At 43.1% G+C, this 26,279-nt stretch overlaps 1 protein-coding gene across 1 annotated transcript in view; it reads right to left on the minus strand.

Annotated features, from left to right (window-relative positions):
* The window catches only part of LOC311107261 (histone-lysine N-methyltransferase PRDM9-like), a gene marked incomplete at both ends in the record, with an annotated part of 47,970 nt that overhangs the window by 17,249 nt on the left and 4,442 nt on the right, over positions 1-26,279 (minus strand). Inside the window, 8 exons of the mRNA XM_084149741.1 lie at positions 7,242-7,678; positions 8,099-8,367; positions 9,818-10,008; positions 12,580-12,647; positions 12,739-13,010; positions 13,366-13,497; positions 13,626-13,758; positions 13,893-14,045. Of these exons, the coding sequence (XP_084005867.1) occupies positions 7,242-7,678; positions 8,099-8,367; positions 9,818-10,008; positions 12,580-12,647; positions 12,739-13,010; positions 13,366-13,497; positions 13,626-13,758; positions 13,893-14,045 (1,655 nt within the window). The remainder of the gene's footprint in view (positions 1-7,241; positions 7,679-8,098; positions 8,368-9,817; positions 10,009-12,579; positions 12,648-12,738; positions 13,011-13,365; positions 13,498-13,625; positions 13,759-13,892; positions 14,046-26,279) is intronic.

The raw sequence follows: 26,279 nt of genomic DNA on the forward strand, positions 1-26,279 counted from the left end.
TGGAGAGAACCTAGCCCGTACAGCTACGGGACCTTGCCTTGGCGAGAACCTAGCCCGTACAGCTACGGGACCTTGCCTTGGAGAGAACCTAGCCCGTACAGCTACGGGACCTTGCCTTGGAGAGAACCTAGCCCGTACAGCTACGGGACCTTGCCTGTATTTATTATCCGTGGATCATTCAAACCGATATTAGTGCGCCGACTAATATCTAATGTACTTCATTCACACGATTGGGTTGGCCTCTGATAGATTAATTATTAATGACTAATTATTACACCCTGAAACTGTATATAATGTGTTAGAAATGTGTGAGTGTAGGACCAGTAAAGGCTATGGCATTGAGCCACTATTAAGCAATGTGAGTAAGAGTTAGGCCAGACAACAAAGACAACTGAGAAACTAAGATAAAGAGGCCTCCCAATTTAGGGAGGGGAGAAACTGTTATGAAAACATGGTGCAGAATTTTGTGAGAACGGCAATAACTGAGTAATGCAGGGAGTAGGATATGTGTGTGTGTGTGTGTGTGTATGTGTGTATGCATGTGTGTATATGTGTGTGTGTGTGAACTGAAGGTCAGTAGAGCAGTTTTAGAGTGGAAAACTACAGCCCGCCTACAGAGGGAAGGGATTTCTTTTTGTATGAAGTATGAGTATAAAAGATGGACTCTGAAATTGTGATGGCAGAATTCTCTATGAATAAATATCTCTGACCATGCAGACCGGGACTCTGGCCGTTACTTAAATCCCAAAAGACTTACAACCTTTTGGGAGACGCACAGAGACACTAAAATAGTTTGTTAAATAATTCACATAACAGCCTCCCAAACTTCACTCAGTCTCGTTAATAATAGTCCCAGACTTATTAACCACAATCAAACTTGATACCTGGTATCTAGTACATTACATTCGTTGTTATACAGTGGGGAGAACAAGTATTTGATACACTGCCGACTTTGCAGGTTTTCCTACTTACAAAGCAGGTAGAGGTCTGTAATTTTTATCATAGGTACACTTCAACTGTGAGAGACGGAATCTAAAACAAAAATCCAGAAAATCACATTGTATGATTTTTAAGTAATTCATTTGCATTTTATTGCATGACATACAGTGGGGGAAAAAAGTATTTAGTCAGCCACCAATTGTGCATGTTCTCCCACTTAAAAAGATGAGAGAGGCCTGTAATTTTCATCATAGGTACACGTCAACTATGACAGACAAAATGAGATTTTTTTTCTCCAGAAAATCACATTGTAGGATTTTTTATGAATTTATTTGCAAATTATGGTGGAAAATAAGTATTTGGTCAATAACATAAGTTTCTCAATACTTTGTTATATACCCTTTGTTGGCAATGACACAGGTCAAACGTTTTCTGTAAGTCTTCACAAGGTTTTCACACACTGTTGCTGGTACTTTGGCCCATTCCTCCATGCAGATCTCCTCTAGAGCAGTGATGTTTTGGGGCTGTCGCTGGGCAACACAGACTTTCAACTCCCTCCAAAGATGTTCTATGGGGTTGAGATCTGGAGACTGGCTAGGCCACTCCAGGACCTTGAAATGCTTCTTACGAAGCCACTCCTTCGTTGCCCGGGCAGTGTGTTTGGGATCATTGTCATGCTGAAAGACCCAGCCACGTTTCATCTTCAATGCCCTTGCTGATGGAAGGAGGTTTTCACTCAATCTCACGATACATGGCCCCATTCATTCTTTCCTTTACACGGATCAGTCGTCCTGGTCCCTTTGCAGAAAAACAGCCCCAAAGCATGATGTTTCCACCCCCATGCTTCACAGTAGGTGTGGTGTTCTTTGGATGCAACTCAGCATTCTTTGTCCTCCAAACACGACGAGTTGAGTTTTTACCAAAAAGTTATATTTTGGTTTCATCTGACCATATGACATTCTCCCAATCCTCTTCTGGATCATCCAAATGCACTCTAGCAAACTTCAGACGGGCCTGGACATGTACTGGCTTAAGCAGGGGGACACGTCTGGCACTGCAGGATTTGAGTCCCTGGCGGCGTAGTGTGTTACTGATGGTAGGCTTTGTTACTTTGGTCCCAGCTCTCTGCAGGTCATTCACTAGGTCCCCCCTTGTGGTTCTGGGATTTTTGCTCACCGTTCTTGTGATCATTTTGACCCCACGGGGTGAGATCTTGCGTGGAGCCCCAGATCGAGGGAGATTATCAGTGGTCTTGTATGTCTTCCATTTCCTAATAATTGCTCCCACAGTTGATTTCTTCAAGCCAAGCTGCTTACCTATTGCAGATTCAGTCTTCCCAGCCTGGTGCAGGTCTACAATTTTGTTTCTGGTGTCCTTTGACAGCTCTTTGGTCTTGGCCATAGTGGAGTTTGGAGTGTGACTGTTTGAGGTTGTGGACAGGTGTCTTTTATACTGATAACAAGTTCAAACAGGTGCCATTAATACAGCTAACGAGTGGAGGACAGAGGAGCCTCTTAAAGAAGAAGTTACAGGTCTGTGAGAGCCAGAAATCTTGCTTGTTTGTAGGTGACCAAATACTTATTTTCCACCATAATTTGCAAATAAATTCATTAAAAATCCTACAATGTGATTTTCTGGATTTTTTTCCCTCAATTTGTCAGTCATAGTTGACGTGTACCTATGATGAAAATTACAGGCCTCTCTCATCTTTTTAAGTGGGAGAACTTGCACAATTGGTGGCTGACTAAATACTTTTTTTCCCCACTGTAAGTATTTGATACATCAGAAAAGCAGAACTTTATATTTGGTACAGAAACCTTTGTTTGCAATTACAGAGATCATATGTTTCCTGTAGGTCTTGACCAGGTTTGCACACACTGCAGCAGGGATTTTGGCCCACTCCTCCATACAGACCTTCTCCAGATCCTTCAGGTTTCAGGGCTGTCGCTGGGCAATCAGACTTTCAGCTCCCTCCAAAGATTTTCTATTGGGTTCAGGTCTGGAGACTGGCTAGGCCACTCCAGGACCTTGAGATGCTTCTTACGGAGCCACTCCTTAGTTGCCCTGGCTGTGTGTTTCAGGTCGTTGTCATGCTGGAAGACCCAGCCACGACCCATCTTCAATGCTCTTACTGAGGGAAGGAGGTTGTTGGCCAAGATTGTTGGCTCGCGATACATGGCCCCATCCATCCTCCCCTCAATACGGTGCAGTCGTCCTGTCCCCTTTGCAGAAAAGCATCCCCAAAGAATGATGTTTCCACCTCCATGCTTCACGGTTGGGATGGTGTTCTTGGGGTTGTACTCAGCCTTCTTCCTCCAAACACGGCGAGTGGAGTTTAGACCAAAAAGCTCTATTTTTGTCTCATCAGACCACATGACCTTCTCCCATTCCTCCTCTGGATCATCCAGATGGTCTTTGGTAAACTTCAGACGGGCCTGGACATGGACTGGCTTGAGCAAGGGGACCTTGCGTGCGCTGCAGGATTTTAATCCATGACGGCGTAGTGTGTTACTAATGGTTTTCTTTGAGACTGTGGTCCCAGCTCTCTTCAGGTCATTGACCAGGTCCTGCCGTGTAGTTCTGGGCTGATCCCTCACCTTCCTCATGATCATTGATGCCCCACGAGGTGAGATATTGCATGGAGTCCCAGACCGAGGGTGATTGACGTCATCTTGAACTTCTTCCATTTTCTAATAATTGCGCCAACAGTTGTTGCCTTCTCACCAAGCTGCTTGTCTATTGTCCTGTAGCCCATCCCAGCCTTGTGCAGGTCTACCATTTTATCCCTGATGTCCTTACACAGCTCTCTGGTCTTGGCCATTGTGGAGAGGTTGGAGTCTGTTTGAGTGTGTGGACAGGTGTCTTTTATACAGGTAACGAGTTCAAACAGGTGCAGTTAATACAGGTAATGAGTGGAGAACCAGAGGGCTTCTTAAAGAAAAACTAACAGGGCTGTGAGAGCCAGAATTCTTACTGGTTGGTAGGTGATCAAATACTTATGTCATGCAATAAAATGCAAATGAATTACTTAAAAAACATACAATGTGACTTTCTGGATTTTTGTCTTAGATTCCATCTCTCACAGTTGAAGTGTACCTATGATAAAAATTACAGACCTCTACATGCTTTGTAAGTAGGAAAACCTGCAAAATCGGCAGTGTATCAAATACTTGTTCTCCCCACTGTACCTACGTTTACCCACACACATTCCGGTTAAGTACGCCGACTAACCACATACACAACTGGTAGTTACTACCTAGCACATTTCATTCACTCGTTATATCATCAACGATCGATCGGTTTTAAAATTGCATTCACCACAATACACGCTTCATACATTCAACTAATAATTGTTAATTACGTTATCAACTTTATGAATTATACAATTTGGTAGCTTACATCGAACAGGTGTCTCACAAAATAAATTTGGATAATGCCAATATGCAGAACTTTAGTTATTCACAATAGGTGTCTGCTTACCTTTTTGTCTGACCGGTCAGGATTTGTGAGGCACACCGTCCGACGACAGCAATGGCCAATCGGCCGGACAAGTTCCAGCGAAGTCCTTCTACCAGATCACGTCGGGGTCACCAATTGTTAAGTTGTGTCATTCGAATCTGGTATCAGAACAGAATTTAACACTAAGTCACTGAATATATTCTCAGCTTTTTTATTAATATAATTAGTCAAGCGAATAAATGGTAAATGCAATCTTCGTATATACGGGCTCACTGTAACACCTCACAGGGCTAACAGAGAACTAACTGCTCAAACACAAAGTTATTCTTTAATACTCTGACAGAGAGTTTCCGCTCAAAGCGGTCCTGTCAGAGTAGAGGCTGAGCGTGGTTTAAACTTACTCAGCCTATCGTTGGCGCACAGGCTGGTCACAGCCTCTTGGCGCTTCACGGTTGCCGGGCATCAGTTGTTTTTGCAACTTGTCTCGAGAGTCAGCAACCACAGACATAGTTTCCTCTTCTTCATTGTTGCAGTACACATGTCCTTGAGCGGTTTAACAAAGAGGCAGTGTGTGTGTGTCACAAGTCTATCTCAGCCTCCCCCCTAACGGTTCCTCACATTAGTCACAGCTTGTTATGTTAAACAATCTATATCAGTACAGCACAACCCTATTATGTTTGATCATTAATGTATTCTTTTTAAGCTAGGCATCACATCTAATTATAAGAAAATAGATCCCAACAATACCAAAACTGTTGATATAGTACATGCAGTAAGCTATGGATTTTCTGTTGACAGAAGATACGTTTCTCACCTGTGCTCTTGGCGAAATGTCTGAACTATTGATGCCACTGTGTACCTGCTTAGGTTAGGCTGTACTCTCAGTGTTAGTCCGTGGTTTATTACATGGTCCACAATTGTAGCACGAATTTCGTTACACAGATTTGGTTGTCTTCTTCTTTGTGCATGTCCTACCCCTCCTCCAGGTCTTCCTCTCCCTCTTCCTCTTCCTCTGACACCGTCCATTTTTTTTTGAAGACAGGTGAACTTACCTGTTGCCTTTTTATAGTGCTTAAACCTGATTGGTGTGTCTACAATTAAGCACCAGTGTGTGTGCACACCTGGTGGCTGTGTTTAACCAATTGGTTCATGGGTGTGTTCATTTGAAAGCCTTTGCTTTGAAATTGCAAGGAAATGACATCATGATACATTTCTGTGTCAAATGCATACAAGTGTGTTTAGTGTTTTGCAAATTACTGTGTGTAATGTTTTACAAAAAGTGTGAAGCTGACAATGTGCTTAGTTGTGCAAATCTAGGCCGGTGTTTTGCTCCTTGAGTGTAAGGTTTTAATTGTGGGAAAGATGTAATTTTAGTGTGTAAGCAATTTTTTTTATAACCAACGTTTTGACAGACAAGCTGTCTTCATCAGGTGACAAACACTGTGGGTCACAAGTTTATATCGTGTCAAAGGACACACACAGGTGTCTATAATCATGGCCGGGTGTGGCCTGATTTCGTTGGGAAGGGCTCGTAAACAATCTTTTCAAGGTAAAGCCTACACCTGTTGTATTCATCATATGCGACAAATCAAATTTGATTTAAACAGTACTAATTTTAATTGTAGCCCTCCCTGGAAAAGCACACCTAATTCAACTTGTCAACTAATCATCAATCCCTCGATGAGTTGAATCAGGTGTTTCTGTCTTCGACTACAACAAAAATGTGTGTTTTTATTTGGAGCTAATCAAATGCTAATCTGCCATAAAGCAGCAGTCCTCCTGTAGTGTGTATTCAAGTGGTTTTTATTTGAAATATTATAAACAACTGAAAGGTGTTATTAAATGGTTTATATTAATTGAATTCATGGTCAAATGAAATGACTATCTCCATCCAGGGTCACACACAGGTAAGTTCATTGACCATTCCTGCTCAGTTGATAAATGTTGCAAGGCTGAAGAGAGACTTCTAGTAAACATGGATCATCAAAGTTTAAATGTACTTATGGAGTGCACATCATCATCATCAGGAAATCAACAGTGAATTCATGGAATGATAAGGATGGAGAAGATGAGTGGATCCTCCTCTGGTGTTCATCTTGTGTAATTAGTGTCAGATATTAACAACTCACCCAGAGTAAAGACGTATTTTATTATTAAACATAAAATTGGATTAAAACCTTGTCATGTTTATAACTTGGGAGGTATACGTTTCAGTTTAATAAACACTTTTATACATCATTTATGTAAGAGTTCATTGTTTTAATGTTCATACTATAAAATACAATTCTGCCTATCAAATTCTATTACAATTACACATTACATTGAGAGAAAACATTATTGGTGTTTATAGTTCTATGAATATAATTTATATACAAATAATTCAACAGTGTCTATGTACAGAACCAGTCAAAAGTTTGGACACTCCTACTCTTTCAAGTGTTTTTCTTGATTTTTACTATTTTGTACATTGTAGAATAATAGTGAAGACATAAACTATGAAATAACACATATGGAATCATGTAGTAACCAAAAGTGTTAAACAAATAAAAAAATATTTTATATTTGAGATTCTTCAAGTAGCCACCCTGTGCCTTGATGACAGCTTTGCACACTCTTGGCAATCTCTCAACCAGCTCACCTGGAATGCTTTTCATAAATATTTATTGATAGAACATTACATACATCACCGTCCAATTTCAAGAGAATTCTAAAGTTCTTTACTCTTTTTAGAACATTGGTGTTTCTTTAGCTTGTATGACCGACTGAAACTCTTCCCACACTGAGAGCAGTGGAACGGCTTCTCTCCTGTGTGAATGCGCTGGTGTCTCTTTAACTGTCCTGACCCCCTGAAACTCTTCCCACACTGGGAGCAGTGGGGCTTCTCTTCTGTGTGAATGTGCTGGTGTCTCTTTAACTCTCCTGACTGACTGAAACTCTTCCCACACTGGGAGCAGTGGAACGGCTTCTCTCCTGTGTGAATGCGCTGGTGTCTCTTTAAATTTTCTGACCAACTGAAACTCTTCCCACACTGGGAGCAGAGGAACGGCTTCTCTCCTGTGTGAATGTGCTGGTGTCTCTTTAACTCTCCTGACCCCCTGAAACTCTTCCCACACTGGGAGCAGTGGAACGGCTTCTCTCCTGTGTGAATGCGCTGGTGTGTCTTTAACTCTCCTGACCCCCTGAAACTCTTCCCACACTGGGAGCAGTGGAACGGCTTCTCTCCTGTGTGAATGCGCTGGTGTATCTTTAAATCTCCTGACTGACTGAAACTCTTCCCACACTGGGAGCAGTGGAACGGCTTCTCTCCTGTGTGAATGCGCTGGTGTCTCTTTAACTCTCCTGACCCCCTGAAACTCTTCCCACACTGAGAGCAGTGGAACGGCTTCTCTCCTGTGTGAATGCGCTGGTGTATCTTTAAATCTCCTGACTGACTGAAACTCTTCCCACACTGGGAGCAGTGGAACGGCTTCTCTCCTGTGTGAATGCGCTGGTGTCTCTTTAACTCTCCTGACCCCCTGAAACTCTTCCCACACTGGGAGCAGTGGAACAGCTTCTCTCCTGTGTGAATGCGCTGGTGTGTCTTTAAATGTTCTGACTGACTGAAACTCTTCCCACACTGGGAGCAGTGGAACGGCTTCTCTCCTGTGTGAATGCGCTGGTGTGATCTGAGATGATCTTCTTTAATGAAGCTCTTCCCACACTGAGAACAGCGGTGTGGTCGTGGCTTGTCCGTCTCTCTCTGTTTCCTGGTGGGAGCTGGATTGGAGGAACCTGATGTGGTTCCATGGTGTTGTGAGCTGCTGGAGGACATGAGATTTTCTGATCTGATCTCTCCATTCCTCAACAGTCTGACATACTCATCATGGTGACATCTCTTTATGTGCTTGAGGAGGAAGATCTGAGAGGTGAAGGAGAACGGACAGCCAGAACACGAGAAGATCTGGAAGTGGGACGACTCAGCGTTCACATCTGAGAGAGATGGAGGGGAGAGAGAAAGAGAGAGTAATTAAAATAAGAGAAATGAAGTTCACAAGGTGCATGCATGATCATTATTTTTCCAGCCCACTTGACATGAACAGAGAAAATGCAGGACCAGTATGATAATACACAACACAAAATATATTTAACATCAATGATGACTTTCAATTGAGAAATGAGTAATAATTATGTAATAGGAGGTTAAAAAAAATCAATGTAAGAGGAGTGAACAGAGGAGGATATAAACTCAGCAAAAAAAGAAGCGTCCCTTTTTCAGGACCCTAAAAATCCAAATAACTTCACAGATCTTCATTGTAAAGGGTTTAAACACTGTTTCCCATGCTTGTTCAATGAACCATAAACAATTACTGAACATGCACCTGTGGAACGGTCGTTAAGACACTAACAGCTTACAGATGGTAGGAAATTGAGGTCACAGTTATGAAAACTTAGGCCTTTCTACTGACTCTGAAAAACACCAAAAGAAAGATGCCTAGGGTCCCTGCTCATCTGTGTGAACGTGCCTAAGGCATGCTGCAAGGAGGCATGAGGACTGCAGATGTGGCCAGGGCAATAAATTGCAATGTCCGTACTGTGAGACGCCTAAGACAGCGCTACAGGGAGACAGGACGGACAGCTGATTGTCCTCACAGTGGCAGACCACGTGTAACAACACCTGCACAGGATCGGTACATCCGAACATCACACCTGCGGGACAGGTACAGGATGGCAACAACAACTGCCCGAGTTACACCAGGAATGCACAATCCCTCCATCAGTGCTCAGACTGTCCGCAATAGGTTGAGAGAGGCTGGACTGAGGGCTTGTAGGCCTGTTGTAAGGCAGGTCCTCACCAGACATCACCGGCAACAACGTCGCCTATGGGCACAAACCCACCGTCGCTGGACCAGACAGGACTGGCAAAAAGTGCTCTTCACTGACGAGTCGCGGTTTTGTCTCACCAGGGGTGATGGTCGGATTCGCGTTTATCGTCGAAGGAATGAGCGTTACACCAAGGCCTGTACTCTAGAGCGGGTTCGATTTGGAGGTGCAGGGTCCGTCATGGTCTGGGGCGGTGTGTCACAGCATCATCGGAAGAGTGGGAAAACATATCACAGCAAGAACTGGCAAATCTGGTGCAGTCCATGAGGAGGAGATGCACTGCAGTACTTAATGCAGCTGGTGGCCACACCAGATACTGACTGTTACTATTCCATTTCTGTTAGTCACATGTCTGGAACTTGTTCAGTTTATGTCTGTTGTTGAACCTTGTTATGTTCATACAATTATTTACACGTTAAGTTTGCTGAAAATAAACGCAGTTGACAGTGAGAGGGCATTTCTTTTTTTGCTGAGTTTAGTAAGGGCAGTGCTCTTAATGTTCCAGAGGAAGATAGAGAGGGATGAAGAGAGGAGGAAGAGGGGAGAGAGAGTCAAGTACCTTTAGCAGAGCTCTTTTTGTCCCAGAGGTAGTCGAAGACAATGCCCAGGTCTCTGGCGTACTCCTCTCCGTACCAAACCAATAGCTCCTCTCCAACAGCTATAGGCTTACAGCAGCGGTATAAAATCTCTCCTCTGTACTGGAAGGCCACCAGATTCTGTTCTTCTTCTCTACGAGCACAGTTCACATACCTGAGAGAGAGATGGCGAGAGAGAGAGAGAGAGAGAGAGAGGGTTAATTATGTACAAGAGATATATTTCTTGAGGTTATCAACTATCAAATAGAGTATGAGACAGGTACAGTGGGGAAAAAAAGTATTTAGTCAGTCACCAATTGTGCAAGTTCTCCCACTTAAAAAGATGAGAGAGGCCTGTAATTTTCATCATAGGTACACGTCAACTATGACAGACAAATTGAGAAAAAAAAATCCAGAAAATCACATTGTAGGATTTTTAATGAATTTATTTGCAAATTATGGTGGAAAATAAGTATTTGGTCACCTACAAACAAGCAAGATTTCTGGCTCTCACAGACCTGTAACTTCTTCTTTAAGAGGCTCCTCTGTCCTCCACTCGTTACCTGTATTAATGGCACCTGTTTGAACTTGTTATCAGTATAAAAGACACCTGTCCACAACCTCAAACAGTCACACTCCAAACTTCACAATGGCCAAGACCAAAGAGCTGTCAAAGGACACCAAAAACAAAATTGTAGACCTGCACCAGGCTGGGAAGACTGAATCTGCAATAGGTAAGCAGCTTGGCTTGAAGAAATCAACTGTGGGAGCAATTATTAGGAAATGGAAGACATACAAGACCACTGATAATCTCCCTCGATGTGGGGCTCCACGCAAGATCTCACCCCGTGGGGTCAAAATGATCACAAGAACGGTGAGCAAAAATCCCAGAACCACACGGGGGGACCTAGTGAATGACCTGTAGAGAGCTGGGACCAAAGTAACAAAGCCAACCATCAGTACACACTACGCCGCCAGGGACTCAAATCCTGCAGTGCGAGACGTGTCCCCCTGCTTAAGCCAGAACATGTCCAGGCCCGTCTGAAGTGCATTTGGATGATCCAGAAGAGGATTGGGAGAATGTCATATGGTCAGATGAAACCAAAATATAACTTTTTGGTAAAAACTCAACTCGTCATGTTTGGAGGACAAAGAATGCTGAGTTGCATCCAAAGAACACCATACCTACTGTGAAGCATGGGGTTGGAAACATCATGCTTTGGGGCTGTTTTTCTGCAAAGGGACCAGGACGACTGATCCGTGTAAAGGAAAGAATGAATGGGGCCATGTATCGTGAGATTTTGAGTGAAACCCTCCTTCCATCAGCAAGGGCATTCAAGATGAAACGTGGCTGGGTCTTTCAGCATGACAATGATCCCAAACACACCGCCCGGGCAACGAAGGAGTGGCTTCGTAAGAAGCATTTCAAGGTCCTGGAGTGGCCTAGCCAGTCTCCAGATCTCAACCCCATAGAAAATCTTTGGAGGGAGTTGAAAGTCTGTGTTGCCCAGCGACAGCCCCAAAACATCACTGCTCTAGAGGAGATCTGCATGGAGGAATGGGCCAAAATACCAGCAACAGTGTGTGAAAACCTTGTGAAGACTTACAGAAAACGTTTGACCTGTGTCATTGCCAACAAAGGGTATATAACAAAGTATTGAGAAACTTTTGTTATTGACCAAATACTTATTTTCCACCATCATATGCCAATAAATTCATTAAAAATCCTACAATGTGATTTTCTTGAAAAAAAATTCTCATTTTGTCTGTCATAGTTGACGTGTACCTATGATGAAAATTACAGGCCTCTCTCATCTTTTTAAGTGGGAGAACTTGCACAATTGGTGGCTGACTAAATACTTTTTTTCCCCACTGTAGGTACAGAGAGAAACAGGAGGAGGAAGAGGACTGAGAGACTTCCTCTGTACTTAGAGAGAAACAGGAGGAAGAGGACTGAGAGACTTCCTCTGTACTTACAGAGAGAAACAGGAGGAAGAGGACTGAGAGACTTCCTCTGTACTTACAGAGAGAAACAGGAGAGAGACAGAAACAGGAGGAAGAGGACAGAGACTTCCTCTGTACTTACAGAGAGAAGCAGGAGGAGAGAGACAGAAATAGGAGGAAGAGGACTGAGAGACTTCCTATGTACTTACAGAGAGAAACAGGAGAGAGACAGAGACAGAAACAGGAGGAAGAGGACTGAGAGACTTAATAATAATAATATGCCATTTAGCAGGCGCTTTTCTCCAAAGCGACTTACAGTCATGCGTGCATAATTATTATTTTTTTTGTGTATGGGTGGTCCCGGGGATCGAACCCACTACCTTGGCGTTACAAGCGCTGTGCTCTACAAGCTGAGCTACAGAGGACTACAGAGGACTTCCTATGTACTTCCAGAGAGAAACAGGAGGAGGAAGAGGACTGAGAGACTTCCTCTGTACTTACAGAGAGAAACAGGAGGAAGAGGACTGAGAGACTTCCTCTGTACTTACAGAGAGAAACAGGAGGAAGAGGACTGTGACTTCCTCTGTACTTACAGAGAGAAACAGAAGGAGGAAGAGGACTGTGAGACTTCCTCTGTACTTACAAAGAGAAACAGAAGGAGGAAGAGGACTGTGAGAATTCCTCTGTACTTACAGAGAGAAACAGGAGGAGGAAGAGGACTGTGAGAATTCCTCTGTACTTACAGAGAGAAACAGGAGGAGGAAGAGGACTGAGACTTCCTCTGTACTTCAGTGTTGCTTACCTCATCCAGTTGGAGTGAGTGTCTCTCCCAGCATCAATGTAGTCGTCCCAGTGTTTGCTCTTGTAGATCTGAGGAAAACAACAATTCATATTTACAGTTTTGATCAGGTTGGACAAAATGTAAGCACAGCGCGATGACACACACACACACTCCTCTCACCACCCAGGAGTATCCACTCTCCATGGCCTGGTCCTTGTCTGTGATCTCTCCTTCATAAGGTCCATAGTGGGCTCCTGCAGGCACAGTGTTTCCTTGGTTGAAAACCCCCAGTCCTGCTTCAGGGATGCCTGATGTCCTGACCTCCAGGCCGGACGGCAGGGTGAGTCTGGCCCTGTCAGGGGCTCCTAGAGGGGCAGGGATGTCAGGGACAAAGAGAGCAGGACCATGGAGCTCACACTCCTCCATGAAGAAAGACTTGCAGTCCTCACAGTCTGGGAGAGAAAAATATAAATAGAATATGTTAAACGTCAGTTATCATGATGATGATGATGAAGACATGCAGAGAGGTAGAGAGAGAGAGAGCCAGAGAGAGGAAGAGAACAAGAGGAACAAACAGGAATGATACATTTCTGGATAAGAGCGTCCGCTAAATGACCAGGCCATAAAATTAAGACACGCCACCCGAAAAATGCGGGTAGATTTAGGTATTGGTGGGTAAGAATGTCTATTTCACCAACCACATTGACTCTACAGTGTGAGCATTACATTCGCAAATAAAAATAGAGTCAAAAGTAAAGTATGAGCGAGTTGTGATTATTTCACTGGTTGAGAGAGCGAAAGACTCACAGAGGTAGTGGTCATCTTTGGGGACCTCCTCTTCTGTGTAAGTGATTCTTGGTCTGTCTCTCAGGTTTCTGCCACGCTTGTATGTGTTCAGCTCTGCTTTCTGCATTTCCAGACACTCTCTCTTAGACAGGCCTGGTACACACACACACACGTAATAGAATGTATTACTCCAGAAACAGTCAATGTGCCTCATCTTTTCTCTCAGACCAAATAAAATCACAATATCAAACTAACAGTCTATTCCTGTCTGTCTCTGTTACCTGAGGTTGATGGTTTGGAGTACAACAAGGGAGCCCCTCTCTGAGTGACAGCTGGGGTGTCTGCCCCCCTTCCCTGAGTGGATCTCCCTGCCTCCTCTCCACTGGTGCTGGGGGTCACTTCACTCTGACCCTCCTGGAAAGAGACCAGAGGAGAGTTCAAACTGACCACTGGGTCTGTGTGTCATCATCACTTTACCTTTGTTTAGTAGCATCATTAATAAAAATGTATTGTGTGTTGTGTTATGTGTATGACAGTAACACACACACCTTGTCTCCTAGCGCCTCCTGTCCTCCACTGTGTGTGTCTGCTGTGCTGCTGTCTCTGAGGACGGCCACTTCTTCAGTCAGCACCTCCAGGAATGGCTGGGGTTGTTCTGTCCTCATATTACTGGGTCCTGCCTCCTCACTGCTGGGGGGCTGCTGAGGACCAAAGGAGGGGGGTTCCAGAGTGTTATGACAAATATCACAATGATGACTAGACAGAGCTGTCAGCACTCTTCATCTACAGCGTGGCAATTACATACAGCACATGATATACTGTGCTTTCAGAAAGTATTCACACCCCTTGACTATTTCACCATTTTGTGGTGTATTTTGGTCACTGGCCTACACACGATACCCCATAATGTCAACGTTTTTGAAAATGTTTACAAATTAACGAAAAATGAGAAGCTGAAATGTCTTGAGTCAATAAGTATTCAACAGTTTTCCTATGGCAAGCCTAAATAAGTTCAGGAGTAGAAATGTGCTTAAAAACTTACATATTAAGTTGCATGGACTCACTCTGTGTTTAACATGATTTTTGAATGACTACCTCATCTCTGTACCCCACACATACAATTATCTGTAAGGTCCCTCAGTCGAGCAGTGTTCAACTACAAAGACCAGGGATGTTTTCCAATGCCTCGCAAAGAAGGGCACCTATTGGTAGATGGGTAAAAAAACTAAACAAAAAACTGACATTGAACATCCCTTTGAGCATGGTGAAGTTATTAATTACACTTTGGATGGTCTATCAATACACCAAGTCACTACAAAGATACAGGCATCCTTCCTAACTCAGTTGCTGGAGAGGAGGGAAACCCCTCAGGGATTTCACCATGAGGTCAATGGTGACTTTAAAAGTTTCAGTTTAATAGCTGTAATAGGAGAAAACTGAGGATGGACCAACAACACTGTACACTGAACAAAAATATAAACGCAACAAGTGTTGGTTCCATGTTTCATGAGCTGAAATAAAAGATCCCAGAAATGTTCTATATACACAAAAAGCTAATTTCTCTAAAATGTTTGGCACAAATTTGTTTACATCCCTCTTAGTGAACATTTCTCCTTTGCCAAGATAATCCATCCACCTGACAAGTGTGGCATATCAAGAAGCTGATTAAACAACATGATCATTACACAGGTGCACCTTGTGCTGGGGACAATAAAAGGGCACTCTAAAATGTGCAGTTTTGTCACACAACACAATGACACAGATGTCTCAAGTTTTGAGGGAGCGTGCAATTGGCATGCTGACTGCAGGAATATCCACCAAAACCGTTGCCAGATGCTAATGCCCTCTCTGGCCTACCCTTGGCTGCGCCCCTGCCCAGTCATGTGAAATCCATAGATTAGGGCCTAATCAATGTATTTAAATTGACTGATTTCTTTATATGAACTGTAGCTCAGCAAAATCTTTGAAATTGTTGTATGTTGCGTTCATCTTTTATATTACTCCACAATACTAACCTAAATGACAGATTGAAAAATATTACAAAACATGCAACAAGGCACTAAAGTAATACTCCCAAAAATGGGGCAAAGAAATTAACTTTATGTCCTGAATACAAAGCATTATGTTTGGAGCAAACCCAACACAACACATCACATCACCGAGTACCACTATCCATATTTTCAAGCATGGTGGTGGCTGCATCAGGTTATGGGTATACTTGTCATCGGCAAGGACTAGGGAGTTCTTTATGATAAAAAGAAACAGAATAGAGCTAAGCACAGGCAAAATCCTAAAGGAAAACCATGTGCAGTCTGCTTTCCAACAGAGACAAATTCACCTTTCAGCAGATCAATAGACTAAAACACAAGGCTAAATCTAAACTGGAGTTGCTTACCAAGACGACATTGAATGTTCCTGAGTGGCCTAGTTACAGTTTTAACTTAAAATTGACATGAAAAGGGCTGTCTAGCAATGATCAACAATCAACTTGATAGAGCTTGAATAATTTTTTAAAGAATAATGTGCAAATATTGTACAATCCAGGTGTGCAAAGCTCTTAAGAGACTCACAGCTGTAATCGTTGCCAAAGGTGATTCTAACATGTGATGAATCAGGTGTGTGAATACTTATGTAAATAGAATATTTCTGTATTTCCTTTTCAATAAATTTGCTAACATTTCTAAAAACATGTTTTCACTTTGTCATTAAGGGATATTGCGTGTAGATGGGTGAGAAAAAAATATATTGAATCAATTTTGAATTAAGGCTCCAACCCAATAAAATGTGGAATAAGTCAAGGGGTATGAATACTTTCTGAAGGCATCATCATTTAATTAATTGGTTCACACTTCATAGCTCCAGTCCTTGAGAGCACAAGTATCTGCTAGTGTAGTGCTGAAGAGAAACAAAAACCCCCCAGATGTATAATATGCACCTGTGAAGGTATTTTAAAAAACACTTACCTGTGCAGGTATTTAAAAAAATATTTACCTGTACTGTAGGTGTGGCAGATTTGTCAAGCTGAGAGACTCCCTGAGACGCTGCTGGTCTCCTGGTTGGGGGTCGGAAGCTCCGTGGTGCTGTGAGGACAGATTCATATAAGCCCTACCTGGCTACTAAGACTTCTTCTATTAGGGACGTCAAACGTTCAGTCTGCTGCACAGACCCTATGGACGCTCTAGTCTAAAGCGCCTGGTTAAATTGTGCTTAGGAATTATTTATTTTTTATCTCTAAATGGTTAAACTAGTGAGATATCTGTGATTATTTTAAGAAATCTGTGAGTTTGTTTCATTTACTATCATCCTAACATAAGATATTGAATGATTTTGCCATATCTAATTAATGTATATTACACTACTTTCCATGAAGAGGACAGTATATGTTACTACTTTATACAACCACATCGAATTGGGGGGAATTACATGCCTTTTTTACCTCAGATTAGTGATGTTAGTATAAATATTTATAGTCAACACGATGACAAAATATCAATTACTTAAAACAGATTAATATCTTTGGTTTTGTTATACGCACTGGGGTTCACTATCATTTTCTTTCTCAAATGGCACCAACAATTCGGAGCGGCCACACCAATTCAAAATCTAGATAGAAGCTAAAAGTTAAAAGTTCTCATCTAACCAACCATGTATTTTGGGGGGGTCATTTAGCAGACACTCTTATCCAGAGCGACCTCAACAGATTTTTCACCTAGTCTGCTTGGGGATTTGAACTGGCAACCTTTCAGTTATTGGCCCAACGCTCTTAACAGCTAGGCTACCTGCCAAGTTTCCGTGTGGCCTTTGAATAGTGTTCGTTTTAACAGTGCTACAACCCAAGCGTTTGCCCCTTTTTCTATTGATTACAGCGTTATATCGATGGAAGTGATTAACAAAAAAAGCATTGCGTTACACTTACCGTGTTGGCAAACCACTTTAATCAAAATGCAACACTTTAAAATGTAGCTAGCTGTCGTCTACAAATTATCTAACCAGTGATTCCCACGTTATTCCTAGATTCTGTGTGGTTTTTGAGCTGTTATTTTTAACAGGACGTGCAACCTCATCTCCCTGTGATAATCGATGAGTGATTGACAGAACAGTGTTGCGTTTCTCTTTCTGTTTTGGTGACCCCCATATCAAAATGAAACATTCTAAAATATAGCTGAATGTGTTCTGCAGGTTGTCTTCTAACCAGTGATGTAAAAATATCTCCAGCTCCATGTGGTTTTTGAGTTGTGGTAGTTTCCACAGAGCATATCTCCCTCCCCCCACATCGATGAGTAATTTATTGCCACTTGTCAAAACAACAGGGGTTTTGGTGCGTGTGCAGTTTATTAGCTGCTTGTTTAAAACAATACAAGTAACATGATTACTATTGTTGTAAATGTATGTGTAGATAGTAAAGTTTATGTTTTCAATATATCACAAACTGTGTTTTGACATTGGGCCATTTCTCAATATGTCTTGTCAACAGGAAGCAGCAACAGCATCATTTTAAATTTAAGTTTTAGTAATATAAATGCTGAATGAGTCCAAAAACATGCTCTATTTAATTTATTTTCATGATATACCAGATATCAACAAAATGGGTTTGCCCTAAACGTAACACAGACCATTTCACTTATTTTAGCATACCTTCCACTCCTTTAGCCCTACCTGTCTACTAGCCTGGTGGTATCTGGGTAGGTCCTACCAGTCTACTAGCCTAGCGGTATCTGGGTAGGTCCTACCAGTCTACTAGCCTGGTGGTATCTGGGTAGGTCCTACCAGTCTACTAGCCTAGTGGTATCTGGGTAGGTCCTACCAGTCTACTGGGATGTAGCTCAGTTGATAGAGCATGGCGTTTGCAATGCCAGGGTTGTGGGTTCGATTCCCACGGGGGGCCAGTACAAAAATATATATATATATATGTATTCACTAACTGTAAGTCGCTCTGGATAAGAGCGTCTGCTAAATGACTAAAATGTAATGTAAATACCAGTCTGCTAGCCTAGTGGTATCTGGGTAGGTCCTACCAGTCTACTAGCCTAGTGGTATCTGGGTAGGTCCTACCAGTCTGCTAGCCTAGTGGTATCTGGGTAGGTCCTACCAGTCTACTAGCCTAGTGGTATCTGGGTAGGTCCTACCAGTCTACTAGCCTGGTGGTATCTGGGTAGGTCCTATCAGTCTACTAGCCTAGTGGTATCTGGGTAGGTCCTACCAGTCTACTAGCCTAGTGGTATCTGGGTAGGTCCTACCAGTCTACTAGCCTGGTGGTATCTGGGTAGGTCCTACCAGTCTACTAGCCTGGTGGTATCTGGGTAGGTCCTACCAGTCTACTAGCCTAGTGGTATCTGGGTAGGTCCTACCAGTCTACTAGCCTAGTGGTATCTGGGTAGGTCCTACCAGTCTACTAGCCTAGTGGTATCAGGGTAGGTCCTACCTGTCTACTAGCCTAGTGGTATCTGGGTAGGTCCTACCAGTCTGCTAGCCTAGTGGTATCTGGGTAGGTCCTACCAGTCTACTAGCCTAGTGGTATCTGGGTAGGTCCTACCAGTCTACTAGCCCGGTGGTATCTGGGTAGGTCCTACCAGTCTACTAGCCTGGTGGTATCTGGGTAGGTCCTACCAGTCTACTAGCCTGGTGGTATCTGGGTAGGTCCTACCAGTCTACTAGCCTAGTGGTATCTGGGTAGGTCCTACCAGTCTGCTAGCCCGGTGGTATCTGGGTAGGTCCTACCAGTCTACTAGCCTAGTGGTATCTGGGTAGGTCCTACCAGTCTACTAGCCTGGTGGTATCTGGGTAGGTCCTACCAGTCTACTAGCCTAGTGGTATCTGGGTAGGTCCTACCAGTCTACTAGCCTGGTGGTATCTGGGTAGGTCCTACCAGTCTACTAGCCTGGTGGTATCTGGGTAGGTCCTATCGTTCTACTAACACGATACTTCTTATAACATCCTAATTTACTACTACTGCTCTACCTGGTGGGCATCTCTCCAGTCGAGGGGTCCACTCATCCTCCTCGGAGTCGCTGGGTGCGAGAAGCGGAGCAGTGTTTACCATTTTAGGTCTGCCTCTCCTCATAAACGCAGGTACCGGGGAGTTCAGCCCTGAGGGACACATTAGCACACACAGTAGAGACACTCTGCTCTATACAACACACACAGTAGAGACATGGCGCAATACAGGAGTAAAAAATATATAATAATAATAGTGATGAATCTAAAATCACAGACAGAAGGGGTAAACCAGACACATCACAGGGGCTATAACGATGAAGCGTCTGTTTAGAACGTTCTCACCACCAAATATGGTAGTGAGAGGAAGTCCAGTCTAGAGGGAGAGGATTGAATTAGGTGAAACTGGGCCCACATTCTGCTCATTGTCTCATCGATGAAACATCTGATCTCAATAAATGTTTCTGTTCCCAAATCTAGAATCTGTTACAAACACAGTGCACTAAGTTGTATAGACTTGACGCTTTGGCAAAAAAAAAAAAAACCGCATTGTTTAGAAGGAGTGCAAAGTGTAATTGAGTTTGTACACACCCATAATTCACAGAGGAGGCGTTCCCTAACGGAAATATGCAAATACATGCTACAACAAGCCAATAGGATCTCGCTAGCTCTTGCTTGGCTTTGCCCACCTCCTTGCTTGTTCTGCCCACTATGCTCAGGGTTGCCATGTTTTCCCGCTAAATTGGTCTACTTTTAAAACTATGTCGCAGGTGAAAATGTATTGGCTGCGGGTTGCGGGTTTTTGGGCTACTTCTAAATTGCACCATGGCCACGATGGCATTTCTCTCTCAAGGTAATTTTTTTGTTTAAATATATTCATTGTGACCTGCTGCTGCTGACTATCAGGCAGTGAGGCAGGCTGTTACTGGTGAGTGAGTGAGTGAGTGAGTGAGTGAGTGAGTGAGTGAGTGAGTGAGTGGTGGGGAGGGCCAGAGGGGGGTGTGTGTTGAGAGCACTGGTTGACAGAGTGCTGCAGCAGGCAGCGGAGTCACAGAGACGGACATCGTGACAGCTTTTTACCAGTTGCAGGCAGGCTATTTAGATTGGTCATTATGGAGACACCTATTTCCAAAAAACATATTAGCGCGCTAGAACTGATATAAAGGCGACAAAGCACTGGAAAACTACTTTAGGCACACTAGAGCGCTTTAGATACATTTGCTCAGAGGTGGTTTAAAGTAAAATGCATTCTAATGTCGACTTTTCTTATGGGAAACCGTATCAAGAGAAGTTAAGTGTTTTACGCCTTCTCAGTTCTTCGGTCTTGAGCGCTGCACGAGTGGAAATTTGAAATGGAAATGATGGAAATCCCTCCCATCCTTCTGTAATGGGAAAAAGTCCACAATGAAACTGTGGAGAATTATATATTTGCATCTGTTGGCCATCAAGAAGGCTATTAATTTCGATGCCATTGTAGGCTACTGTAGCCTACCATTTGATACAATAAATAAACTCAGCAAAAAAAGAATCATCCCCTTTTCAGGACCCTGTCTTTAAAAGATAACTTCACAGATCTTCATTGTAAAGGGTTTAAACACTGTTTCCCATGCTTGTTCAATGAACCATAAACAATTACTGAACATGCACCTGTGGAACGGTCGTTAAGACACTAACAGCTTACAGACGGTAGGAAATTGAGGTCACAGTTATGAAAACTTAGGCCTTTCTACTGACTCTGGAAAAACACCAAAAGAAAGATGCCCAGGGTCCCTGCTCATCTGCGTGAACGTGCCTAAGGCATGCTACAAAGAGGCATGAGGACTGCAGATGTGGCCAGGGCAATAAATTGCCATGTCCGTACTGTGAGACGCCTAAGACAGCGCTACAGGGAGACAGGACGGACAGCTGCTTGTCCTCACAGTGGCAGACCACGTGTAACAACACCTGCACAGGATCGGTACATCCGAACATCACATCTGCGGGACAGGTACAGGATGGCAACAACAACTGCCCGAGTTACACCAGGAACGCACAATCCCTCCATCAGTGCTCAGACTGTCCGCAATAGGTTGAGAGAGGCTGGACTGAGGGCTTGTAGGCCTGTTGTAAGGCAGGTCCTCACCAGACATCACCGGCAACAACGTCGCCTATGGGCACAAACCCACCGTCGCTGGACCAGACAGGACTGGCAAAAAGTGCTCTTCACTGACGAGTCGCAGTTTTGTCTCACCAGGGGTGATGGTCGGATTCGCGTTTATCGTCGAAGGAATGAGCGTTACACCAAGGCCTGTACTCTAGAGCGGGATCGATTTGGAGGTGCAGGGTCCGTCATGGTCTGGGGCGGTGTGTCACAGCATCATAGGAAGAGTGGGATAACATATCACAGCAAGAACTGGCAAATCTGGTGCAGTCCATGAGGAGGAGATGCACTGCAGTACTTAATGCAGCTGGTGGCCACACCAGATACTGACTGTTACTTTTGACCCCCCCTTTGTTCAGGGACACATAATTCCATGTATGTTAGTCATATGTCCGTGGAACTTGTTCAGTTCATGTCTCAGTTGTTGAATCTTGTTATGTTCATACAAATATTTACACATGTTAAAAAAGTTTGCTGAAAATAAACGCAGTTGACAGTGAGAGGGCGTTTCTTTTTTTGCTGAGTTTATGTTGAAATGACGATATCACTGGAGTAATACCAAATCAATTTGTGCCACTTGTGTAGCCTACCTGGAGCTGGCAAATGGATAGATAATAAATATTCTATAACTTCAGTTTGTTGTAGCCTTGTGTTATTATGCAATTATTAATGGCCATGTTTAGTTAATTAAATTTGAAGTTATCAATTGTGACCATGGTTACAGCTCTTTCGCAAATGTATCAATCTCCACATTTAATGTCAGTTTCATTGTGGACTTTTCCCTGAAATTAGATGTTGGCTATAGGCTACCTGCATCTAGCTCAGCAAACCATGGCAACATTGAATTGCAATTATAAACCAGATTTTTGTCAGCAGCCTATGCCTATTGAAATAACAAGTAAATCTTGCAAATATGCCATTTATAACGGGTTGTAGTCTTAACATCTGGCACATATTAACAGCACAATTGCCTGGAAATAGCCTAACATTCATTTTTTGAAATTCGTCTAAGTGTTTCTTGCACAGATTTCGAGATCCTATGTCCAACTTCATCACTCAAACTCTCCTGTCGGATTTATCTATAGTTGTGCACATGAGCAAATGGGATTTATTTCCATTCATAAACTGGGTGGTTCAAGCCCTGAATGCTGATTGGTTGACAGCCGTGGTATATCAGACTACATACCACAGGTATGACAAAACATTTATTTTTACTGCTCTAATTACGTTGGTAACCAGTTTATTATAGCAATAAGGCACCTCAGGGGTTTGTGGTATATGGCCAATATACCACGGCTACGGGCTGTATCCAGGCACTCTAAGTTGTGTCGTGCTTTAGAACAGCCCTTAGCCGTGGTATATTGGCCATATACCACAAAACCTTAGGCCTTATTGCTTAATTATAAACTTGGTGGTTTGAGCCTTGAATGCTGATTTGTTGAAAGCCGTGGTATATCATCAGACGGTGTACCAAGGGTATGATAAAAACATATTTTTTTTTTACTGTTTTTTTTACTAATTACTTTGGTAACAAGTTTATAATAGCATTAATATTGTATACAGACAGCTGCCGGAGCCAGTTCCCAGGGCACCACCTGGTCAAATATGCTGCCGACACTGCTTTGGTCAGTCTCCTCAAAGGGGATGAGACCAAGCACGGACAGGCTCTGTATGACTTTACTGTCTGGTGCGAGTCATCCCATCTAAAATTAAACACATCAAAAACAAAGGATATGGTGATTGACTTTCGAAGGAACACTACCATGTACACACCATCACTTATAGAAGGTGAGCCCATCGAAATAGTGGAGGAGTAAAAATACCTTAGGCTAGTCATTGACAACAAGCTGTCCTGGGATCAGTGTCCTGACACTACTTTTAAGAAAGGCCAACAGACTGTATTTCCTATGGAAACTGCACTTTTGTTTATGTTGATCTAACCATCATAGTTATCTTTTATAAACCATGAATTGAGAGCATTCTGTTCTACTGCTTGACCTGCTAGTTTGGGAATATCAACATTGCACAGAAAAATAGATTGGGCAAGATAGTCAAATCAAATCAAATGTTATTGGTCACACACGTTTAGCAGATGTTATTGCGGGTGGTATACAGAAGATAGCCCTATTTGGTAAAAGACAATGTCCATATTATGGCAAGAACAGCTCAAATAAGCAAAGAGAAACGACAGTCCATCATTACTTTAAGACATGAAGGTCAGTCAAGTTTCATGAAGTGCAGCCGCAAAAACCATCAAGCGCTGTGATGAAACTGGCTCTCACGAGGACCGCCACAGGAATGGAAGACCCAGAGTTACCTCTGCTGCAGATAAGTTAATTAGAGTTACCAGCCTCAGAAATTGCAGCCCAAATAAATGATTCACAGAGTTCAAGTAACAGACACATCTCAACATCAACTGTTCAGAGGAGGCTGCGTGAATCAGGCCTTCATGGTTGAATTGCTGCAAAGAAACCACTATTAAAGGATACCAATAATAAGAAGAGACTTGCTTGGGCCAAGAAACACGAGCAATGGACATTAGACCAGTGGAAATCTGTCCTTTGGTCTGATGAGTCCAAATTTGAGATTTTTAGTTCCGTGTCTTCGTGAGACGCAGAGTAGGTGAACAGATTATCTCCGCATGTGTGGTTCCCACCGTGAAGCATGGAGGAGGAGGAGGAGGAGGTGTGATGGTGTTATGCTGGTGACACTGTGATTTATTTAGAATTCAAGGCACACTTAACCAGCATGGCTACCACAGCATTCTGCAGCGATACGCCATCCCATCTGGTTTGCGCTTAGTGAGACTATATAATTTGTTTTTCAACAGGACAACGACCCAACACGCCTCCAGGCTGTGGAAGGGCTATTTGACCAAGCAGGAGAGTGATGGAGTGCTGTATCAGATGACCTGGCCTCCACAAACACCCGACCTCAACCCAATTGAGATGGTTTGGGATGAGTTGGACCGCAGAGTGAAGGAAAAGCAGCCAACAAGTGCTCAGCATATGTGGGAACTCCTTTGAAAAGCATTCCAGGAGAAGCTGGTTGAGAGAATGCCAAGAGTGTGCAAAGCCATCATCAAGGCAAAGGGTGGCTACTTTGAAGAATCTCAAATATAAAATATATTTTTATATGTTTAACACTTTTTTGGTTACTACATGATTCCATATGTGTTATTTCATAGTTTTGATGTCTTCACTATTATTCTACAATGTAGAAAATAGTACAAATAACCCTTGAATGAGTAGGTGTGTCCAAACTTTTGACTGGTACTGTATATATGTGATGGGTGTATAGACATTATGGACAGTATGTGGATAGAATATATAGTATATCTGAAGACTACGTGGATAGAATAGGATAGTCAGGACTCGCGGAAAAATCATATGGGGTAGCAACAGCAAGAACTGTCATCTCTCTGCCTGGGCAGAGCCCTCCAGAAGGCAAATAAAATAGCGGTTGACTCTTCCCACCCACTCCACCCTGAATTCCAGCTCCTGGCCACAGGTACTCTTTTATTCCGAATGCAATTCTGCAACTTAACAAAGTGTTGGACTAATTACCCTTTATCACTTGCACTTTAACTATGAAATTGCACTTACCCAGCCTACTTCATTGTAAACATCCTTTGCTATTTAAAAAATTATACTTTTTTATATGTGAATTGCCTCTGAGGACATTCACGATTTCTGAATCTGAATAAGGCACCTCCGGGGTTTGTGGTATATGGCCATGTAGAAATGGCGCCGACAGAGAGGGCTGCCTCGCTTCTTGTCCTTAGGAAACTTTGCAGTATTTTTTTTTTTATGTATTATTTCTTACATCGTTAGCTCAGAAAACCTTAAGTGTTATTACATACAGCCGGGAAGAACTATTGGATATCAGAGCAGCGTCAACTTACCAACACTACGACCAGGAATACAACTTTCCCTAAGCGGATCCTTTGTCCGCACCAACCAGGGCATTGGAACTGATACCAGATGCCGACCCAAAACAACGCCGCGGGATGAGAGGCGCGCACACCGCCCATCACTTCTGAGTATATTATTTGCTAATGTCCAGTCCCTAGATAACAAAGTGGACGAGATCAGGGCAAGGGTTACTTTCCAGAGAGACATCAGGGATTGTAACATACTGTTTCACGGAAACATGGCTCTCTCGGGATATACTGTCCCCGTCCATACAGTCATCTGGGTTCTCAGTACATCGCGCCGACAGGAATAAACATCTCTCCGGGAAGAAGAAGGGTGGGGGGGTTTGTTTCATGATTAGCGACTCATGGTGTAATTCTCATTTTGTTCACCTGACCTAGAATTCCTCACAATCAAATGCCGACGTATTATCTCCCAAGATAATTCTCTTTGGTTATTGTTACAGCCGTGTATATCCCCCCTCAAGCAGATACCACGATGACCCTCAAGGAACTTCAATGGACTTTACGCAAACAGGAAACCATATATCCTGAGGCTGCATTTATTGTAGCTGGGGATTTTAACAAAGCAAATTTGAGAAAAAGGCTACTTAAATTCTATCAGCATATTGACTGTGGCACTCGGCTGGAAGAACACTAGCTCACTGCTACACTAATTTCCGCAATGCATACAACGCCCTCCCCGGACCTCCTTCCGGCAAATCTGACCACGACTCCATTTTTCTCCTCCCATTCCTATACGCAGAAACTCAAACAGGAAGCACCCGTGCTAAGGACTATTGAACACTGGTCTGACCAATCAGAATCCACGCTTCAAGATTGTTTTGATCACGCGGACTGGGATATGTTCCGGGTAGCCTCTGAGAATAAATAGACGTACACTTGAAGTCGGAAGTTTACATACACCTTAGCCAAATACATGTAACT

Source organism: Coregonus lavaretus (genome assembly GCF_964263955.1).
Source record: "Coregonus lavaretus genome assembly, chromosome: 32".
Classification (NCBI taxonomy): domain Eukaryota; kingdom Metazoa; phylum Chordata; class Actinopteri; order Salmoniformes; family Salmonidae; genus Coregonus; species Coregonus lavaretus.